Source organism: Hyla sarda, chromosome 5, assembly GCF_029499605.1.
Source record: "Hyla sarda isolate aHylSar1 chromosome 5, aHylSar1.hap1, whole genome shotgun sequence".
NCBI lineage: Eukaryota > Metazoa > Chordata > Amphibia > Anura > Hylidae > Hyla > Hyla sarda.
This window is the reverse complement of record NC_079193.1, coordinates 209,247,859-209,266,940: the sequence shown is the minus strand read 5'-3', so window position 1 is coordinate 209,266,940 and position 19,082 is coordinate 209,247,859. Positions and strand designations below refer to the sequence as shown.

General features: G+C 38.8%; 1 protein-coding gene across 10 annotated transcripts in view; it reads right to left on the bottom strand.

Moving 5' to 3' along the window:
• MYLK4 (myosin light chain kinase family member 4) overlaps nucleotides 1-19,082 on the bottom strand; it is a 186,982-nt gene that overhangs the window by 29,098 nt on the left and 138,802 nt on the right. For all 10 annotated transcript variants that reach the window (XM_056521028.1, XM_056521032.1, XM_056521035.1 and 7 more), the window contains 4 exons: nucleotides 16,567-17,146; nucleotides 14,536-14,933; nucleotides 11,523-11,628; nucleotides 11,244-11,337 (listed from right to left, as the gene is read on the bottom strand). In XM_056521028.1, the coding sequence (XP_056377003.1) occupies nucleotides 11,244-11,337; nucleotides 11,523-11,628; nucleotides 14,536-14,933; nucleotides 16,567-17,146 (1,178 nt within the window). The remainder of the gene's footprint in view (nucleotides 1-11,243; nucleotides 11,338-11,522; nucleotides 11,629-14,535; nucleotides 14,934-16,566; nucleotides 17,147-19,082) is intronic.

Genomic DNA, 19,082 nt, shown 5'->3' with positions numbered 1-19,082 from the left:
GGATATGACAACAATATATGGGGATGGGATATGAAGTCAAAAGCTTCCTCCTTTGTTGATTTTCCTCCCCAACAAGGATTAGGAAGGAAAAACCGGGCAACGCCGGGTACTATAAATGGCAACCAAGGCAAGGAAAGCCGGCACTGTATGCTGGATAGTCTCGCGCATGGGAGATATGCTCTGTCCCAAGTGGCATACACCGCGTCACTAACAAACAACAATCCCGTGTAGATGGTGCTCAATCTGAACCAGTGTAGAATTCCAAACAGCGTAAAGAACGAGAAGATGGCACTCACCATGAAATGGGGTCATTTATTTTTCAGTTGTGCAGAGACACATACATGTATCTCTTCCCAGCTGAAGAACAAAGTGACCCCGTTTCATGGTGAGTGGCATCCCCTAATATTCTGTGACTCTAATGAACTGTGGCACCAGGTGCTAATGAACTATGCCACCATGACTTTAATGATTTGTGCCACTATTCCCCTATTCATCTGTGCCACTATGTCCTAATAATATGTGCCATTATGCCCCAAATAAACGGTGCCACCATCTTCTAATCTGTGCCACTGCTCTGTAATAAATTGTGACCCTAATGAACTGTATACTCGAAAGACCCTCCTGTAGGGAATATCCTCTACAAGGTAAGTATTACACTAATACCCAAATATAATATAGAACACCAAATAAAATAGGGTATTAAAAAACTCGATAGTACAAATGCAAAGTCATGCAAAATCTTTATTAGAAAAATATATATGATTATATAAATATAAATATATATATATATATATATATATATAAATATATATATATATATATATATATATATATATATATATATATATAAAGAATAATGTAAATCCAGTGAGTTAGATTAAATTAAAATAAAAAAAATTATTAATAAAACAATAGTGATATTTCTTGTGGTGTCCTTTGTAGGGCCCTTACATTGGACTTACCACGATAAAACTGGTAGTAGATGTACTTAAAATAGAAAATAAAAATAAAATAGGCATAAAATGTATAAGGTGCTGGTATCCTAGTTAGGCAAATAACAGTCAGCTCAATAGGTGCATGCACGGGGATCGTGCTATGCCGGGTGGAATACAATGTCTTATGATCTGAGCAGCGATGTCTCTGTGTGGCTCGTATCTGATAGAGATATTGCACGTGGCAGTGTGCCGGTAAGTGAGTGAATTCAGTGTGCTCTTCGGCGCTGGAGATTCCTTATATGTGTCCCACTCTATCCTGACAGCACAGGGATAGAGATTAGTGAGTGGGATATAGATAGTCTGTTATTTCTAATCCTGTGGGTGAATGAAGCTGCGCTCTGCAGCGCTGGAGACACCTCAAATGTGTACCACTCTACCCCGGTGGCATGGGGAAATTTTGAGAGGGTTTAGGGGTTTGGCACACTGTGCCTCTTACCAGAAATGTCCTGGTGCGAGGTTACCGGGCATAGGTTTTCCCCGGGGAGACGTCCGCTGGCAGGCGAGATACGTGCAATCCCGGGAGCATGCTCTGATATAGTTTTTGCAGTCCGATGGATGATCAACTTTGCCAATACTGGGGTATAGGTGGTGGAGGCTAGACACGTTTTGAGGTACTCATCTACCTCTTTTTCAATAGCAATGGCTGCCTGTTAGTGGGAAGGTAATATTTATACCTGCGGCAGCCTTGGATGGTTGTCGTTTGTTATGTATAAATTGTGGACTGGATTGTTGTGCAGGTGATACTAATAATCTAGTGTTGTGAGGTAAAACATGGATGTGGAAAATCCATTAACCCCTTAAGGACGCAGGGCATATCCATACGCCCCGGTTCCGAGTCCTTAAAGGGGTACTCCGGTGGTTAAGATTTTTGGCTATATTGCATCTTCTTTTAATGTTCATGTTTTTTACAATTTACATGTATTATATGTTTGTGTAGCATGTGTCTTTTTTTCTTACCTGTTTGTGGGCCAAGAAGTTCTGTAGTTCTGTGTTGGATCTCTGACTGTTGTCCACAGTTAAGATTAGGCTGTGGACAAGATGTCATGTTTTTTTTTTTTCTCTGTTCTTTCAAAACTGCATGAGAAATAGGCCACGCCCCCTCATCTCCCCCTCCAGGTGGTCACATGTGTGCATGAGAGCAAGAAGCTCCTACACAGCTCCTCATCTCCCCCTCCCCTGCTTTGTCTTTTGAGGACGCAGGTCTGCACTGAAAGAAGACAGAGAAGATGTATGTGAAGGGATAACAAGGAGCACGGGCTGGGGATGTATAGACTGCAGGGGAATAGATCTCGGACTGGGGATGATTTCTATTTGTGAAGGGGGGGGGGGCGACTCCTGAATGACACATGCTGGGAGTTGTAGTCCCTGTTATGTGTGTGTATGCTAGTGTTTACAAACCAGTCTGCCTCCAGCTGTATCAAAACTACAACTCCCAGCATGCCTGGACAGACATTGGCCATGCTGGGAGTTGTAGTTTAGCAACAGCTGGAGGCACACTGGTTGGGAAACACTGTCCTAGCCTATTCAGCATACACATCATGTTACACCAGTGTTTCCAAACCAGTTTGTCTCCAGCTGTTGTAAAACTACAACTCCCAGCATTCCCTGACAGCCTTTGAGCATGCTGGGAGTTGTAGTTTTGCAACAGCTGGAGGCACACTGATTGGGAAACACTGGCCTAGCCTATTCAGTATATTACAAACAAAGTGCATTGTTTCCCAACCAGGGTGTCTTCAGCTGTATCAAAACTACAACTCCCAGCATGCCCAGACAGCTTTTGGCTGTCTGGGCATGCTGGTAGTAGTAGTTTTGCAACACCTGGAGGCACCCTGGTTGGGAAACACAGGTGTATGCCCTACAGAGGTGTGGTGAACTACAACCCCCAGGAGACTACAGAGGCAGCATGCTGGTGTTATACCACAGACTGAAGACTCCTAAATGACACATGCTGGAAGTTGTAGTTGTAGTCCCTTTTGTGTGTGTATTTCAGTGTATGCCAACCAGGGCTGATTTATATTAGTGTGCTGTGTATAAGGGGGCTGACCCAGAAAAATAGTAGGATGGGTAAAGGGCAAAAAAAAAAAAAAAGGAGCTGCCCCAAACCAGCAAGGCATGTGGCATGCTGGGATTTGTAGTCTTCACCACAGCAAGAAACAGGAAATGGAAGCAAAGATAGGAAAATAAAGTGGGGGATAAAAATACAACAAAGACCGGAAATATAGTTGCCTGAACAACAAGAATAGAAATGAAACAAAATAAATAAGGTAAGTCAAAAACGGAAAAACACGTTGACCACCGGAGTACCTCTTTAAGGACTCAGGGCGTATGGGTACGCCATGCGTTCTCCCGGCCTTAGCAGCTCGCCGGGCATGGATCGGGATGCCTGCTGATATCGTTCAAAAGGCATCCCGGCATATCGCCCAGGGTGGTCCTGAGGCAATTCCGGGTCAATCGGGTCTCCAGTGACCCGAAACAAAAGGGTGAATGGGGCTGTCCGAGACAGCCCCATTCACCCTTACCCAGCAGGAGTGAGGTGGCACGGGTGCCGCCTCACGATCACATGATTGATCGGAACGACCGACCTATCACGACCCTGCTGGGAAGTGATCGGAACGGAGATCACAGCGATGATGTATTTCCTTACTCAAGAGAAATTTGGTTACAAATTTTGTGGGGCTTTTTCTCCTTTTATCCCTTGTAAAATTTCAAAAACTGGGTTTCCAAGAACATGCGAGTGTAAGAAATGAAGATTTTGAATTTTCTCCTTCACCTTGCTGCAATTCATGTGAAACACCTAAAGGGTTAAAGGGGTATTCCAGGAAAAAACTTTTTTTCTTAACCCCTTCCCGCAGAATGTCATATATAAACGCCGGGTTGTGCAGTGCGTTCGCGCATCCCGGCGTTTATAAATGACATGCAGTTAACCCGGCGATGCGCAGCATCGCACGGGTTAACTGGCAGAAGTCCCGCTGTTTCCAGCAGGGGACAACTTCTGCTTCACCCCCAGGACCATCAATTGATGGTCCTGGTCAGCGATCACTGTGATTGGTCCCTGTGGACCAATCACAGTGATCTGGGGTGAAAGTTCAGATCCCCCGCACTGCCCGCCCCTGGAAGTCGGGCAGAACGGGGGACGAAGGCTGCGGGGGCTCGCGGGGACCTGCGGCACACGGGGGGGAACAGGAGGGGACCGGCGGACTTACCTGATCCAGCGGCGGGACCGAGGAGCAGCGCGGGACCGGCCACGTGGAGGAGCAGCGACGGGTGAGTATATGGTCCTCAGAAGCAGCAGTGAAGATCTTCACTGCTGCTTCTAGGAGTCTGAAAACTACAACTCCCAGCATGCCTAGACAGCCTTTGGCTGTCTGGGCATGCTGGGAGTTGTAGTTTTGCAACATCTGGAGGGCCTCAGTTTGGAGACCATTGTATAATGGTCTCCAATCTGTGCTCTTCCAGCTGTTGCAAAACTACAACTCCCAGCATGCACTGACTGTCCAGGCATGCTGGGAGTTTTAGTTAAGCAACATCTGGCCCTTCAGATGTTGCCGAACTACAACTCCCAGCATGCCCTTCAGCTGTCTGGGCATGCTGGGAGTTGTAGTTTTGCAACAGCTGGAGACACACTGGTTGGGAAACATTGTTTCTAACTCAGTGTTTCCTAACCTGTGTGCCTCCAGCTGTTGCAAAACTATAACTCCCAGCATGCACTAAAGACCATGCATGCTGGGAGTTGTAGTTTTGCAACATCTGGAGGGCCCCAGTTTGGAGACCATTGTATAATGGTCTCCAATCTGTGCTCTTCCAGCTGTTGCAAAACTACAACTCCCAGTATGCACTGACTGTCCAGGCATGCTGGGAGTTTTAGTTCAGCAACATCTGGCCCTTCAGATGTTGCCGTACTACAACTCCCAGCATGCCCTTCAGCTGTCTGGGCATGCTGGGAGTTGTAGTTTTGCAACAACTGGAGACACACTGGTTGGGAAACATTGTCTGTTTCTAACTCAGTGTTTCCTAACCTGTGTGCCTCCAGCTGTTGCAAAACTATGACTCCCAGCATGCACTAACAGACCATGCATGCTGGGAGTTGTGGTTTTGCAACAGCTGATGCAAGCCCCCCCCGCCCCGCCACCCCCGTGAATGTACAGGGTACATTCACATGGGCGAGGCTTTTACAGTGGGTTTCTCGCATCTTGAGATGCAGCAAATTTTGCGCTGGGAAACTCGCTGTAATCCCCCGCCCATGTGACTGTACCCTAAAAACACTACACTACACTAACACAAAATAAAATAAAAAGTTAAAAACACTACATATACACATACCCCTACACAGCCCCCCTCCCCCAATAAGAACGTCCGGTACGCCACTGTTTCCAAAGCAGAGCCTCCAGCTGTTGAAAAACAACAACTCCCAGTATTGTCGGACAGCCGTTGACTGTCCAGGCATGCTGGGAGTTTTGCAACAGCTGGAGGCCCCCTGTTTGGGAATCACTGGCGTAGAATACCCCTATGTCCACCCCTATGCAAATCCCTAATTTAGGCCTCAAATGCACATGGCGCTCTCACTTTGGAGCCCTGTCGTATTTCAGGGCAACAGTTTAGGGCGACATATGGGGTATCGCTGTACTCGGGAGAAATTGCGTTACAAGGTGTGGGGGGCTTTTTCTTCTTTAACCCTTCATGAAAAGGAAATGTTGGGGTCTACACCAGAATGTTAGTGTAAACATTTTTTATTTTTTACACTAACATGCTGATGTTGCCCTATACTTTAAATTTTCACAAGAGGTAAAAGGGAAAAAAGCCCCCCAAAATTTGTAACGCAATTTCTCCCGACTACAGAGATACCCCATATGTGAGCGCAAAGTGCTCTGGGGGCGCACAACACGGCCCAGAAGGGAGAGTGCACCATGTACATTTGAGGTGATTTGCACAGGGGTGGCTGATTGTTACAGCGGTTTTGACAAACGCAAAAAAAACAAAACCCCACATGTGACCCCATTTCGGAAACGACACCTCTCACGGAATGTAATGAGGGGTGCAGTGAGAATTTACACCCCACAGGTGTCTGACGGATCTTTGGAACAGTGGTCCATGAAAATGAAAACTTGTACAGCCCACTGTTCCAAAGATCTGTCAGACACCAGTGGGGGGTAAATGCTGACTGTACCCCTTGTTACGTTCCTCAAGGGGTCTAGTTTCCAAAATGGTATGCCATGTGTTTTTTTTTTTTTGCTGTTCTGGCACCTTAGGGGCTTCCTAAATGCGACATGCTCCCCGAGCAAAATTTGCTCTCAAAAAGCCAAATATGACTCCTTCTCTTCTGAGCATTGTAGTTCGCCCATAGTGCACTTCAGGTCAACTTATGGGGTACCTACATACTCAGAAGAGATGGGGTTACAAATTTTGGGGAGTATTTTCTGCTATTAACCCTTGCAAAAAGGTGAAATTAGGGGGGAAACACACATTTTAGTGGAAATTATTATTTTTTTTTTTACATATGCAAAAGTCATGAAACACCTGTGGGGTAATAAGGCTCACTTTATTCCTTATTACATTCCTCAAGGGGTCTAGTTTCCAAAATGGTATGCCATGTGGGTATTTTTTGCTGTTCTGGCACCATAGGGGCTTCCTAAATGCGACATGCCCCCCGAGCAAAATTTGCTCTCAAAAAGCCAAATATGACTCCTTCTCTTCTGAGCATTGTAGTTCACCCATAGTGCACTTCAGGTCAACTTATGGGGTACCTCCATACTCAGAAGAGAAGGGGTTACAAATATTGGGGGGTATTTCCTGCTATTAACCCTTGGAAAAATGTGAAATTTGGGGGGAAACACACATTTTAGTGAAAAAAAAATATTTTTTTTTACATATGCAAAAGTCGTGAAACACCTGTGGGGTATTAAGGCTCACTTTATTCCTTGTTACGTACCTCAAGGGGTCTAGTTTCCAAAATGGTATGCCATGTGAGGGTTTTTTACTGTTCTGGCACCATAAGGGCTTCCTAAATGCAACATGCCCCCAAAAACCATTTCAGAAAAACGTACTCTCCAAAATCCCCTTGTCGCTCTTTCCCTTCTGAGCCCTCTACTGCGCCCGCCGAACACTTTACATAGACATATGAGGTATGTGCTTACTCGAGAGAAATTGGGCTACAAATATAAGTATACATTTTCTCCTTTTACCCCTTGTAAAAATTTAAAAATTGGGTCTACAAGAACATGCGAGTGTAAAAAATGAAGATTGTGAATTTTCTCCTTCACTTTGCTTCTATTCCTGTGAAACACCTAAAGGGTTAAAATGATGACTGAATGTCATTTTGAATACTTTGGGGGGTGCAGTTTTTATAATGGGGTCTTTTGTGGGGTATTTCTAATAAGAAGACCCTTCAAATCCACTTCAAACCTGAACTGGTCCCTGAAAAATAGTGAGTTTGAAAATTTTGTGAAAAATTGGAAAATTGCTGCTGAACTTTGAAGCCCTCTGGTGTCTTCCAAAAGTAAAAACTCGTCACTTTTATGATGCAAACATAAAGTAGACATATTGTATATGTGAATAAAATTTTTTTTTTATTTGTAATATACATTTTCCTTACAAGCAGAGAGCTTCAAAGTTAGAAAAATGCAAAATTTTCAAATTTTTCATCAAATTTTAGGATTTTTCACAAGGAAAGGATGCAAGTTACCACAAAAATTTACTACCATGTTAAAGTAGAATATGTCACGAAAAAACAATCTCGGAATCAGAATGATAACTAAAAGCATTCCAGAGTTATTAATGTTTAAAGTGACAGTGGTCAGATGTGCAAAAAACGCTCTGGTCCTTAAGGCCAAAATGGGCTTGGTCCTGAAGGGGTTAAATCAACTGGCTCCAGAAAGTTAAACAGATTTGTAAATTACTTCTATTAAAAAATCTTAATCCTTTCAATAATTTCAGCTGCTGAGTTTTCCTTCTGACAACAGTGCTCTCTGCTGACATCTCTGCTTGTCTCGGGAACTGCACAGAGTAGAAGGATTTGCTTCTAAACTGGGCGGTTCCCGAGACGTGTCATCAGAGAGCACTTAGATAGAAAAGAACAACTCAACTTCAGCAGCTCATAAGTACTGAAAGGATTAAGATTTTTTAATTGAAGTAATTTACAAATCTGTTTAACTTTCTGAAGCCAGTTGATATATATATAAAAAGTTATTTCCTGGATAACCCCTTTAACACACTTTCTGAATGTCATTTTGAATACTTTGGGGTGCAGTTTTTATAATTAAGGGGGTATTTCTAATATGAAGACCCCTCAAATCCACTTCAAAACTGAACTGATCCCTGAAAATTTCCGATTTTGAAAATTTTGTGAAAAATTGCTGCTGAACTTTGAAGCCCTCTGATGTCTTCCAAAAGTATAAACATGTAAACTTTATAATGCAAATATAAAGTAGACATATTGTATATGTGAATCAATATATAATTTATTTGGAATATCGTTTTCCTTACAAACAGAGAGTTTCAAAGTTAGAAAAATGCTAAATTTTGAAAATTTGCATGAAATTTGGGGATTTTTCACAAAGAAAGGATGCAAGTAACGACGAAAATTTACCACTGTTTAAGTAGTCACGAAAAAAAATCTCGGAATAAGAATAATCGGTAAAAGCATCCCAGAGTTATTAATGCATTAAGTGACAGTGGTCAGAATTGCAAAAAAGAGCTCAGTCCTTCAGGTGAAAAAGGGCTCAGTTGTTAAGGGGTTAATAGATAGCTACTTCTTAAGTGTAAAACATTGGTGTTTTTTTTTTAAATGCATATAGAAAGATGGCATATCATGGATGTGTTCAGGGATTATAATATATAAAGATGGGTAAAAAAAAAAAAAAAAAAAAAATATATATATATATATATATATATATATATATATATATCTCAATCCAAGAGGTAGGCAGCACAACCGCAAAAGTAGTGACAAAGTCCCGGGGTGCAGGCAGACACTTGCAGTCCCAGTCGCAGACTGCTCAGATAATGCAATCCAAGAAATTTGAGCAGCACACCCGTGTATTCCAGTGAAGCAGTGGGATTTTTATTTACCCATATCAGATACAACGTTTCAACTGCATCTTGCAGTCTTTTTCAAGCTGTGTACCCCTAATGAGACAGTTATGTGTTTCCTTGTAATGGGCGGAGAGTGTGTGTTTCTCATATCTCCATTTTATATTATAAAAATGTTCAGCTATTCTCCTTTTGAGTGTATGTGATGTGCGACCTATATAGTGTTTATTGCAGGGGCATTTGATGATATCAATGATATTTTTATTGTTGCAAGTTAGAAGTGGTGGATGTTATTGTGTCTGTTATTGTGTCTGTTTTTTTTGGGGAACTTTGTAACTTTGCAATTGTTGCACTGATTGCATCTGTAAAATCCTGTTAGTCCTGAAAGGTTAGGTTGTTTCTCGCTTTGTGTAATGATACCATTCAATACATCACATCAACAGATTAAAAAGATTGTCAACAAACACTGGCACCTATTACAGTTAGTTAAAACCATTGGCCCATCACTACCGTCAAAAGCCCCAGTCATATTTACGATAGCACCAAATTTAGGATTAAAAATTGCACCCACCACAAAACCGACCAGATCTCTATTACATAAAACAACACAACCTAACCTTTCAGGACTAACAGGATTTTACAGATGCAATCAGTGCAACAGAAGTTACAGAGTTCCCAAAAAAACAAAAGACACAATAACATCCACCACGAACCACAAAACACATTCAATTAAAGAAGTTCTAACTTGCAACACAAGTATAATTTATATACTCAAATGCCCCTGCAATAAACAATACATAGGTCTCACATCACGTACAAAAAGAGGATAGCTGAACATTTTTATAATATAAAAAATGGGATATAATTTTTATATAATTTTCCTAAAAATATATACCGTATATACTCGAGTATAAGCCGAGTTTTTCAGCACGATTTTTCGTGCTGAAAACACCCCCCTCGGCTTATACTCGAGTGAACTCTCCACCCGCAGTGGTTTTCAACCTGCGGACCTCCAGAGGTTTCAAAACTACAACTCCCAGCAAGCCCGGGTTATCAACAGGTTTAGTCAGGTTTTCTTTACTATAACTGTCGTAAAATTGTCGCAACTGCGACTACGCGATTTTTCGTGCGACATTTTTAATGGAAAGCTAGAAAAGAAAGTTTTCAAAAAATTAACTACCTGGTAATAATTTTAAAATGGACTACGGGTAGTCAGGTATTTATTAACTGCGACAGTCGCAACTGCGCAAAAAAAAAGTCGCAACAGGGTTAAAAATGTACTAAATTTACTCCAGCTCAAACATTGAGCAGAAAAAGCTACTACCAAAGTAAAAAAGGAAAAATTGCTTACGTGAAAGAAAATTATCAACAGGCTGAAACCAGTTGATAAATAAGTCACACATAAGCAAAAAAAAGTAAGGAAAAAATTACTAAAAAAAAGAATACATAAGCAAACATTGATAAATGTCCCTCTATGTGAGCAGCATCATGAAGAGGCCTTCATGAGGGAATGTCACTCTGGTCCTACTCCTGGGATTATAATGTGTAGTGGCACCAGTTACACCTTGATTCCAGTTACACCAACAGCTGGGTGTTACATTGATTTGGTTGTGGAACCAGTGGTATGGCAATTTCTCTGGTGTCCCAGGAGCCATTTTCAACAAACCAACACCAGTCCAGATGTTGTTCATACTACTGTAAACATCCTGAAGGGTATAAAGATGCTACCATGACCTGCAAATTCTTTGGGCTTGTCTTCCACTAAACACATCTGGGATATAATTGGTCAGCAATTGCAAAGGGATCTTGATGATTTGTGTACCCAAGTTTAATAATTTCACTGATAACATGCCAAGCAAGGCATGTAGGTGCTTGTATTTCTGCATGTGGTGCTCATACTCAATAATGAATAAATCAAGATGTTATAAGTATATTTTTTATCATGGCATATCAATAACATGTTTATCAATCCTGTGATTTCTAAAATTCCATGAATTTTTCTTTTTGGTGTTGCAATTTCAATGTTGAGGAGTAAATATCATTGTAAAGAAGCATGTTACTTAGTAAAGAGTTGCGGCCTACTTATTCTCATGGATATTCACCTGACTTGTAAAAATTACTGTACATGTCATAAGATGCTTAAAGTTGGATAACTTTCTTTAGTGTGCTTTTTATAGAACACATTATAGAATACAGAATGACAAAGTCATAAATTTCACAAACCTTTTCCTTATGTCCTTTGACTTTGATGATTTTAGCTGCCAAGGTAAGTCCCGAGGCTTTCTCTACACATCTGTGTACTTGACCAAACCTCCCACTTTAAATAAAAGCAATACTTTATGTTAACATTTGATAAAAGACAAAACAATAAACAAAACTGCCTAAATACTACTGTAAATGAATTATTACAGATGCTGTGTGAGCTGATACTTATTAAGAACTGTTTCTTGCAAAAAGTATTGTTTATTTTAGAAATGTACAAACAGCAGGTTAAGGACTTACCCACCAAGCACCTGCGTCTTTTCCACGTTGTAAAAGTTATTAATCTGAGCATGTTTAGCTGAGACAATTCTGTGATCAAAAGGGGCTGGAGGTGGAGGTGTAACATCTATAAGGGATTTAAAAGCAAATGGGAGGTGAACAGAGATGATTAACAAATGTCCATGTACAGATTGCATAGTTTCATAAACATATTTATGTCTTCTGCCCATAGTTAATTTTTATTATCCAAGTAAAAATTACAACACTCTGTTTTAAATAGTGTGGTGACACTAATTTGGGTACTTGTCACTTAAATAGTAACTATCATTTCAGTTTTTTTTTTTTTATTACAGTAAATTGCCCTTTTTCTCCACTTATAAGAGTCATCTTTCCCTCTCTATCTATACTTAATAACCCTCACTTATAGATTAAGGTTGCAAATAGAATCTATGCAGAGATACTGCTATACCTCATGTATATACAACAGCTTATTTTGTTTTAGTTACCCCGACTGAACAAAACTTTTGACATGTCTCTACAAGATGCCAAAAGTTTTTTAAAGTGACAGTGCCCATTTAAACGTCATCTTGCCTACTAAAAGGAAATCTTATCAGAAAATGACCTATAATTTAAATAAAGTTTTTATATTTAACATATTAAAAAAAATTATTATGATGTTTGTTCTTATTTTCAGTTTTACTATCTAGATTTGAAAATAAGCCTGAAAGCTTGCAGTTTTCATTCTGGCCACTAAGCCTAGTAATAAGCTAGCTCTTCTCTTTCTGTAGAGAACTTTTCAGCAGTCCTCAAATTATCATCACAGTCAGGATTAGGGTATGTTCACATGACAGAATTCAGATGTTTCTGCTGCAGAAATCTTTATTTTGGAGTCCAGAGAAAGAGTAAACATGTCTATTCTTTCTGCGGAGTCCGCATGGAAAGGCATTGCCGTCTATGACGGCATGTTTCCAAGCAGTCAGGGCAAGGGAAAATCTGTGAGGACATTATCCGTGTAAACATAGCCTTATATGGAAATGTGTCATTGGTATATAGATTCAAATTAGGTAATGGGCAGAGCTCCCCCTCCCTGCACAATGAAATCTGCATAGGTCACAACACATGCCTAGGAAATTCTCTCATAAAAGTCCATGTATCAGCACCAGTCTATTTGTTTCTATGTGCATTGGGCTGCTGTAACACATCTCTACTTGCTGAGTAGAAAGCTCAAGTCTACTCCCCAAAAAATTTACAAAAATTTAATTTAAAATTACAATTAAAAAGATTAGAAATAAGGAAAATGTTTCACTATCTAGCTTTAACCACTTAAGGACCAAGCCCATTTTCACCTTAAGGACCAGGCCAATTTTATTTTAGCATTTTCGTTTTTTCCTCCTCACCTTCTAAAATCTTTAACTCTTTCATATTTCCATCTACAGACCCATATAAGGGCTTGTTTTTTGCGTGACCAATTGTACTTTGTAATGAAACCTCTGCTTTTACCATAAAATGTACCGTGAACCCAAAAACATATTTTTTTAGGGAGGAAATTTTAATGAAAACCACAACTTTGCGCATTTTGAGAGGGTTTCATTTTCACACTGTACAATTTACGGTAAAACTGACATGTGTTCATTATTCGGTGGGTCAGTACGATTAAAAGGATACCCATCGCTAGATACTTTTATATTTTTGTACCGCTTTAAAAAAATCTAAAACTTTTTGTACAAAATCAGTAATCTAAAGTGGCCCTATTTTGGGGGGGGGAGGGGATTTTTCACTTTTTTTACTTTTTATTTTGACAATTTTCAACTTTTTTTTTTTTTACACTTTTTATGTCCCCATAGGGGACTATCTATAGCAATCCTTTGATTACTAATACTGTTCAGTGCTATGCATAGGACATAGCACTTATCAGTATTATCGGTTATCTCCTGCCCTGGTATGCTCGATCTCAGGGAGACGGCCGGAGCCAGGTGAGGGGACCTCCGGCCGCCACTACAGATGATCGGATCGCCACGGCAGCGCTGCGGGCGATCCGATCATCTATTTTATTATGGGCATTGTACAGATCACAGCATCTGGGGGGTTAATGGCGGACATCCACGCGATCCACCACTCCGATGCTCGCGGGCATAAATGTACGTCCTGGTTTGGGAAGTACCTCCAAACAAGGACGTACATTTAGGTCTGTGGTCGTTAAGGGGTTAATCAGTAACAAAAAAAATCTCTGACACCTTTCTAAGGCTAGATCTGCAGTATTTCCAGAGTATGTGGCCGAACTCTCAGGCCATTTTCACACAATTTTTTTTGGTGCCATCTTTTTCCTGCAAAAAAGATGACCATATTTGTTGCATAATACAATATGTGCATTACCAGCAGTTTTGCTACTGAGTTCCATTAAACTAAATAGCTAGAAAAAGGCAGCAGCTTTTCAGTCAGTACCTCCAAAATGGCAAAAAAAATAACTACATTTTTTGGCATTGAAGAGAGCTGAAAAAAAATGATGTGTGAACATAGTCTTAAAAAGTTTTTTCTTTTCTATGCTTTTTTTAAAAAAAATTTTAGCAGCTACAGTCTAAGACAAACAGTTATTTTCACCGAGGTTTGTTACATAATTACATTAATACCCAATGCAGTACATACCCATTAGCCCATTATAATCATTCTCTGATAGCCTAACATGACATACATGTGTTCTCAGTTTATTAAAGCTGCTATACTGTATAAGCCATGGCCGTCTTGTACAAGTTAGAACATAGCAGGGCTGCCTTTTTGCACAGACTCTGTAAACAGCATTTTACATTTAGTTGCTGCATTGGATAATTTTCAATCCATTAGTTTATGCCAATCATTTGCAGCTGTTTGTGCAAATTGTAAAAGCCTGCTAGGTGGGTACTGGCCTAAGATGCCTAAGCACCAAAAGCTGCGCATGAGCAACACTTGCAAGTCTAGCAAGCAGCAGGCCTGCACTGGTTTGAGGATTAGGAAAAAGAGAGCATTATAAACATCTTCGCATTTGAAAATGGTTTCTTACCAAGAATTAACATTTTATCTTCTTCTTTTATAGAGGATTCCTTATTTTCAATGCATTCACTTATTTCTTCCTCCTTGTTAGAAATCAAATTGGCTGCTGTATCTTCATTATCATCTGGTAACACACTCTCCACCGTATCTTCTGTGTGTATTCTACTTTTCTTGTTGTCATCTTGTATATGATCATCATCAGTTATCCGTCTTTTACTATTACAGCTCTGATCATTGTGGCAGCTTTCATCAATATGTAAGGACTCTTTTAATGATTCCTCTTTATCATCTTTTCGGTCTTTTGTTTCTTCTTCTTCTACTCCTTCTTCTTCTTCTGTGTCCTCCTCCTCATGTTCTTCAACTGTTTTTTCTGTGACCAGTAGTTGTATATCCTCTTTATTTCCCACACTAAAATATAATATTTAATAACAGGTTTTCATTTAGCACTTCTGTATATTTACTAAAACTTGAATGTCTGTATTGTGTCAGACATTACTGAAACTCTTTACTACATATAAATATTTATCACCAGACTGAACTGAATCTGACAATTTAATCCGATTCAATTCACTGAACTTTTGGGTTATATTTTAATTTATAGAAATATTTTTTTTTTTTTTTTTTTTTTTTTTAGGGTGGGAGGGAAGGGGAAGGAAGCAATTTATTTATGAAACAACTCGGTGCCTATAAAAGATGAGAGTCCAGATTCAAGCTACATTTTTGTAAATTAGGGGAATAAGGGGTGATAAAGGGAGGGTCTTTATAAAAAAAATAAAAAATAAAAGATTGTGCTTTTGTGATTGGAATAAATTGTTGTGCCGTGCAGGAGAACGCGGGGGGTCCAACTGGGGTATCACAGGATACATTTACCTACACTGCAGAACTTCTTTAAGGACCATTAAATTAAATGAGCACTGTCAGATCCAAAAACTTTTTATATGCTGTTACTGGTGAAAATTAAAGATCTTTTGTAATAAGGATGTTTAATTTTTTTAAATATTTAATAAAGAAAACGGACCCTGAAAATCCCAACAAGAGATGTCTCATTGACAAGGCTGCATGAGGAGACACATCAATCACCTCCCATCACCACAAAGAGGGACACGTCCCCTTCCCCTGAGAGGATTTCTAACACTCTGAGCTAAGGAAAAGAGGAATTTTTATAACAAATGTAGGTGATAGAGGTTCAAAAATTGTACATGGTCAGGATTCTGTACTGTAACTCTTATTTTCTTTTTTTGGCCTCTGACAGGTACACATTCTATAATATAATTGAATTGGTACAAATTGGTATTTGTATCCTATCATGGCATAAATAATTCATATAAATGCCATAATTCATATAAATGCCACTAACTTAACACATAGCTATCAGTTGATTTCTGCCCTACTGCTTTCTCTCCCTCCAGCTGTTATCGCTGAGGTAGGATCACTCACAAAAGGGCCAGTCATACCTCTGCAAGTCTCTTAATATCTATCTATTCAAGAGAAACAATTGTGGCATGATGCATTAGATGCCATATCACAGAGATATTCTCCCCTACATTGCTGCTAGTAGAAAATATCTTAGCATAATACACATGTAGTGTTAAAACCCTATACTACAGAGTATTAAGAACTCTATTGTGACTTAGCTTATTACTCTGTTCAGTTATTTCAAAAATGTTAACTACAAACAATTGCATTGTGGGTGATATGAATAACTACGAAAACAGAAAAAGGGCAAGTATGGTTTTATTTTAGATGAGATCTATAGCTGATTTATGGAAAATTTGCTAAATTTAGTGCAGTGTTTTGCACTAAGTGACATAGGACTAATAATTGTTCCATGTATATACCTGAAACAATATTTCTCAGAGAGATACTATTTTGTTGAAAAGTCTTCCAGCAGTCATATGATGGCTTTTACATATTCCAGCATTACAGCCTGCCCTCATCTATAACCTGATCAGCAGCCAGCAATGTGTATATTACCCCTAAATAAGCGAGAAGGAAATTTTTCAATATCTACATTACATCTGCACAAATAGCTATTCCTTACCTCTCTACTATAGCTGTTTCTTGGTCAGTATCCTCGCAAGTCGAGCATGGAGAAGGACAAGATGTGTCATTACCGTTTACTGTTAGTTGTAAATCATCTGGCCCTTGTGATCCTGCAATATCTTGAACAGCATTTGTTATTTTGTCATATTCTTCTTGTTCAGGAATAATCTCTTTTTTCATTTTATGCTCTTCATATTTCTCTTCAATCTGTGCACTTTTTGCATCTTCAGATACATAAATGACAGTTTTTTCTTTTCCCCTGTTCTCTTCAGTACTGTCCAAAACTTCTTCTGCTGCCTCGGTTTTGCTACTGGCCTCAGGTAATGCTTGAACAGTTTCATCGTCCACACACACAGGTATCTCATCTTCTTTTACACAGTAAATAATAGGGGGGCTGCCTTGAGCAATAGCCCCAGTATATGAGCTTGGAATATCTATGGATATAAAGTTCTCTTCTTTCTTTATTTCAGAAGGCTTTTTCTCAACCAATATAACAGATGCTTTTTCAGCATTTTCTCTATTGAGTTTTTGGACCTTTTCTTTATAGCTGCAGGACTGTGTCTTTTGGATAGAATGCTCTAAAAGCAATGACAAGACAGCAAGCGTATAATATGGCATGTCTTATTAGTATGTATTTAAATAGGATCTGTCAGCTCTTAGTAAATATCTAGATTTTCTTTAAAATAATTATTCTAGAAATCTTTTTCTTAAATTTGTGCATATTCTTTATCATTCCTCTTGGAAGTGTATGAATATATTGGCAACTCTGTATTTCCCTTCCACATTTTAATGGTTTGACACTGATAACAGTGACTGAACAGTATCAGATAGTATAAGGGAAAACTTAATTTTCAAGAAACTGGTGACATCAGATGTAAAAAAAACACAAGTCTTTTGGAATGTATGTTTTTTATGATTGTAGTCTCATAAAAATAGTACACTGGAAACAATGTGATTAACCCATTAATGATGCTGCTTGTTTTGATCATAATGACAAAGCCCCATATTTGCAATCTGATGTGTTTCTTAATGTGCTAATACTTTTTTCTTACGGCATTTAACATGCACGATAAATAACAATATTGTTTTTTAGTCCAAGTCATTATGACCCTGGGAATAGCTATTATGTATAGGATTTAAATTTTTTTTTTTCAGGACAATATTATTGGGAGTAGGGCATATTATATATTTTTTCTTTATTAAAAAACATTTTATTGTTATACTTTTTACCTGCTATATTATACTACAGTACATCTGTCCTGCAGTGCAGGGAATATACAGGGCGTATGGGTATGTCCTTTTGTGGGATTGTACATGCTGCAAGGAAGTACTCATTTATCCTATAGCCAGAACTGGTTAATGTACTAGTGAATTACACTAACTTTACAGCCCCTGTAGCATAGTCAAATAAAAAAAATTATAATGTAATTTACTAGTGACTAGGTGCAGACCATTTCCTGAATGTATATTTTTGTGCTGGACCGATAAGCGTAGTTTACTGTACTATTGAGTCATACAGAAAAAAAAGATACAGTCAAGAAATTGACTGAGCATGATCAATAGTTTACTACATTTATTAATTTAAACTCAAATGGCCTGTCAACAACACGGTATACATTGGAAAACCTTTTGGCTGATGTCCAAGTATACTGCTTATCTTAGAAGTATTGGATGCATCTTTACCTCTTTACTGTAGTTGGTACAAGTGAGTACATAGTGTGTGTAATCATGAGACTTCTCTCCCATATTCGATACATGTTGACAGTATTGGTGTGGACTGCTTGGGGTATGTTTTGTACTCCATTTAAAAATGAGGGGAAAGAATAATATTAAGCTGTGGCATATTGTTTACCCTTAAACTCATATATATGTCACAGAAGTGGATAGGGGACTTCCTTTACACCAGCTGTCTATTTATTCATACTTTTCAAGGAGGAATAATATATATATATATATATATATATATATATATATATATATATATTTTATTTTTTATTTTTTTTTATTTGACAGGTCCTCTTTAAAGCATATTTGCAAAGGCTTGTTTAGATGTACTCAGTCGCATTAGCTGTACAAAACAACACTCAAAGCATCATTTATCACCAAACTTAAAAAGCCAATGCAGCACTTAAACATGATAGTTATTTTCAATATATTAGGACAGACATTTATTTGCTTGGCAGCATGTGATAAAACAGTTGGTAAATCAGAAAATGCAAAAAGACTGACACCTACTGGGCTGTGATAACAAATAACATTAAAAAAAAATTCTTCAGATTTTAGTTTGTCCCTGTAATGGTAAATTTAAACAAGTAATGGTAAATTTAAAACAAGTTGTCACAAGTTGGTATCACTTTAAATGCATTGCTATGAAAATATTGTATAAAGAGGAAAGCAAAATCATGCAGATTAATATTCCCATCTATAGAAAAAATGATTTCCTATTGTATATGGTGAAATAAAGTGACCTGGGACTTTTGACTAAATTCATCATTTCATAGTTTCTATCTATGT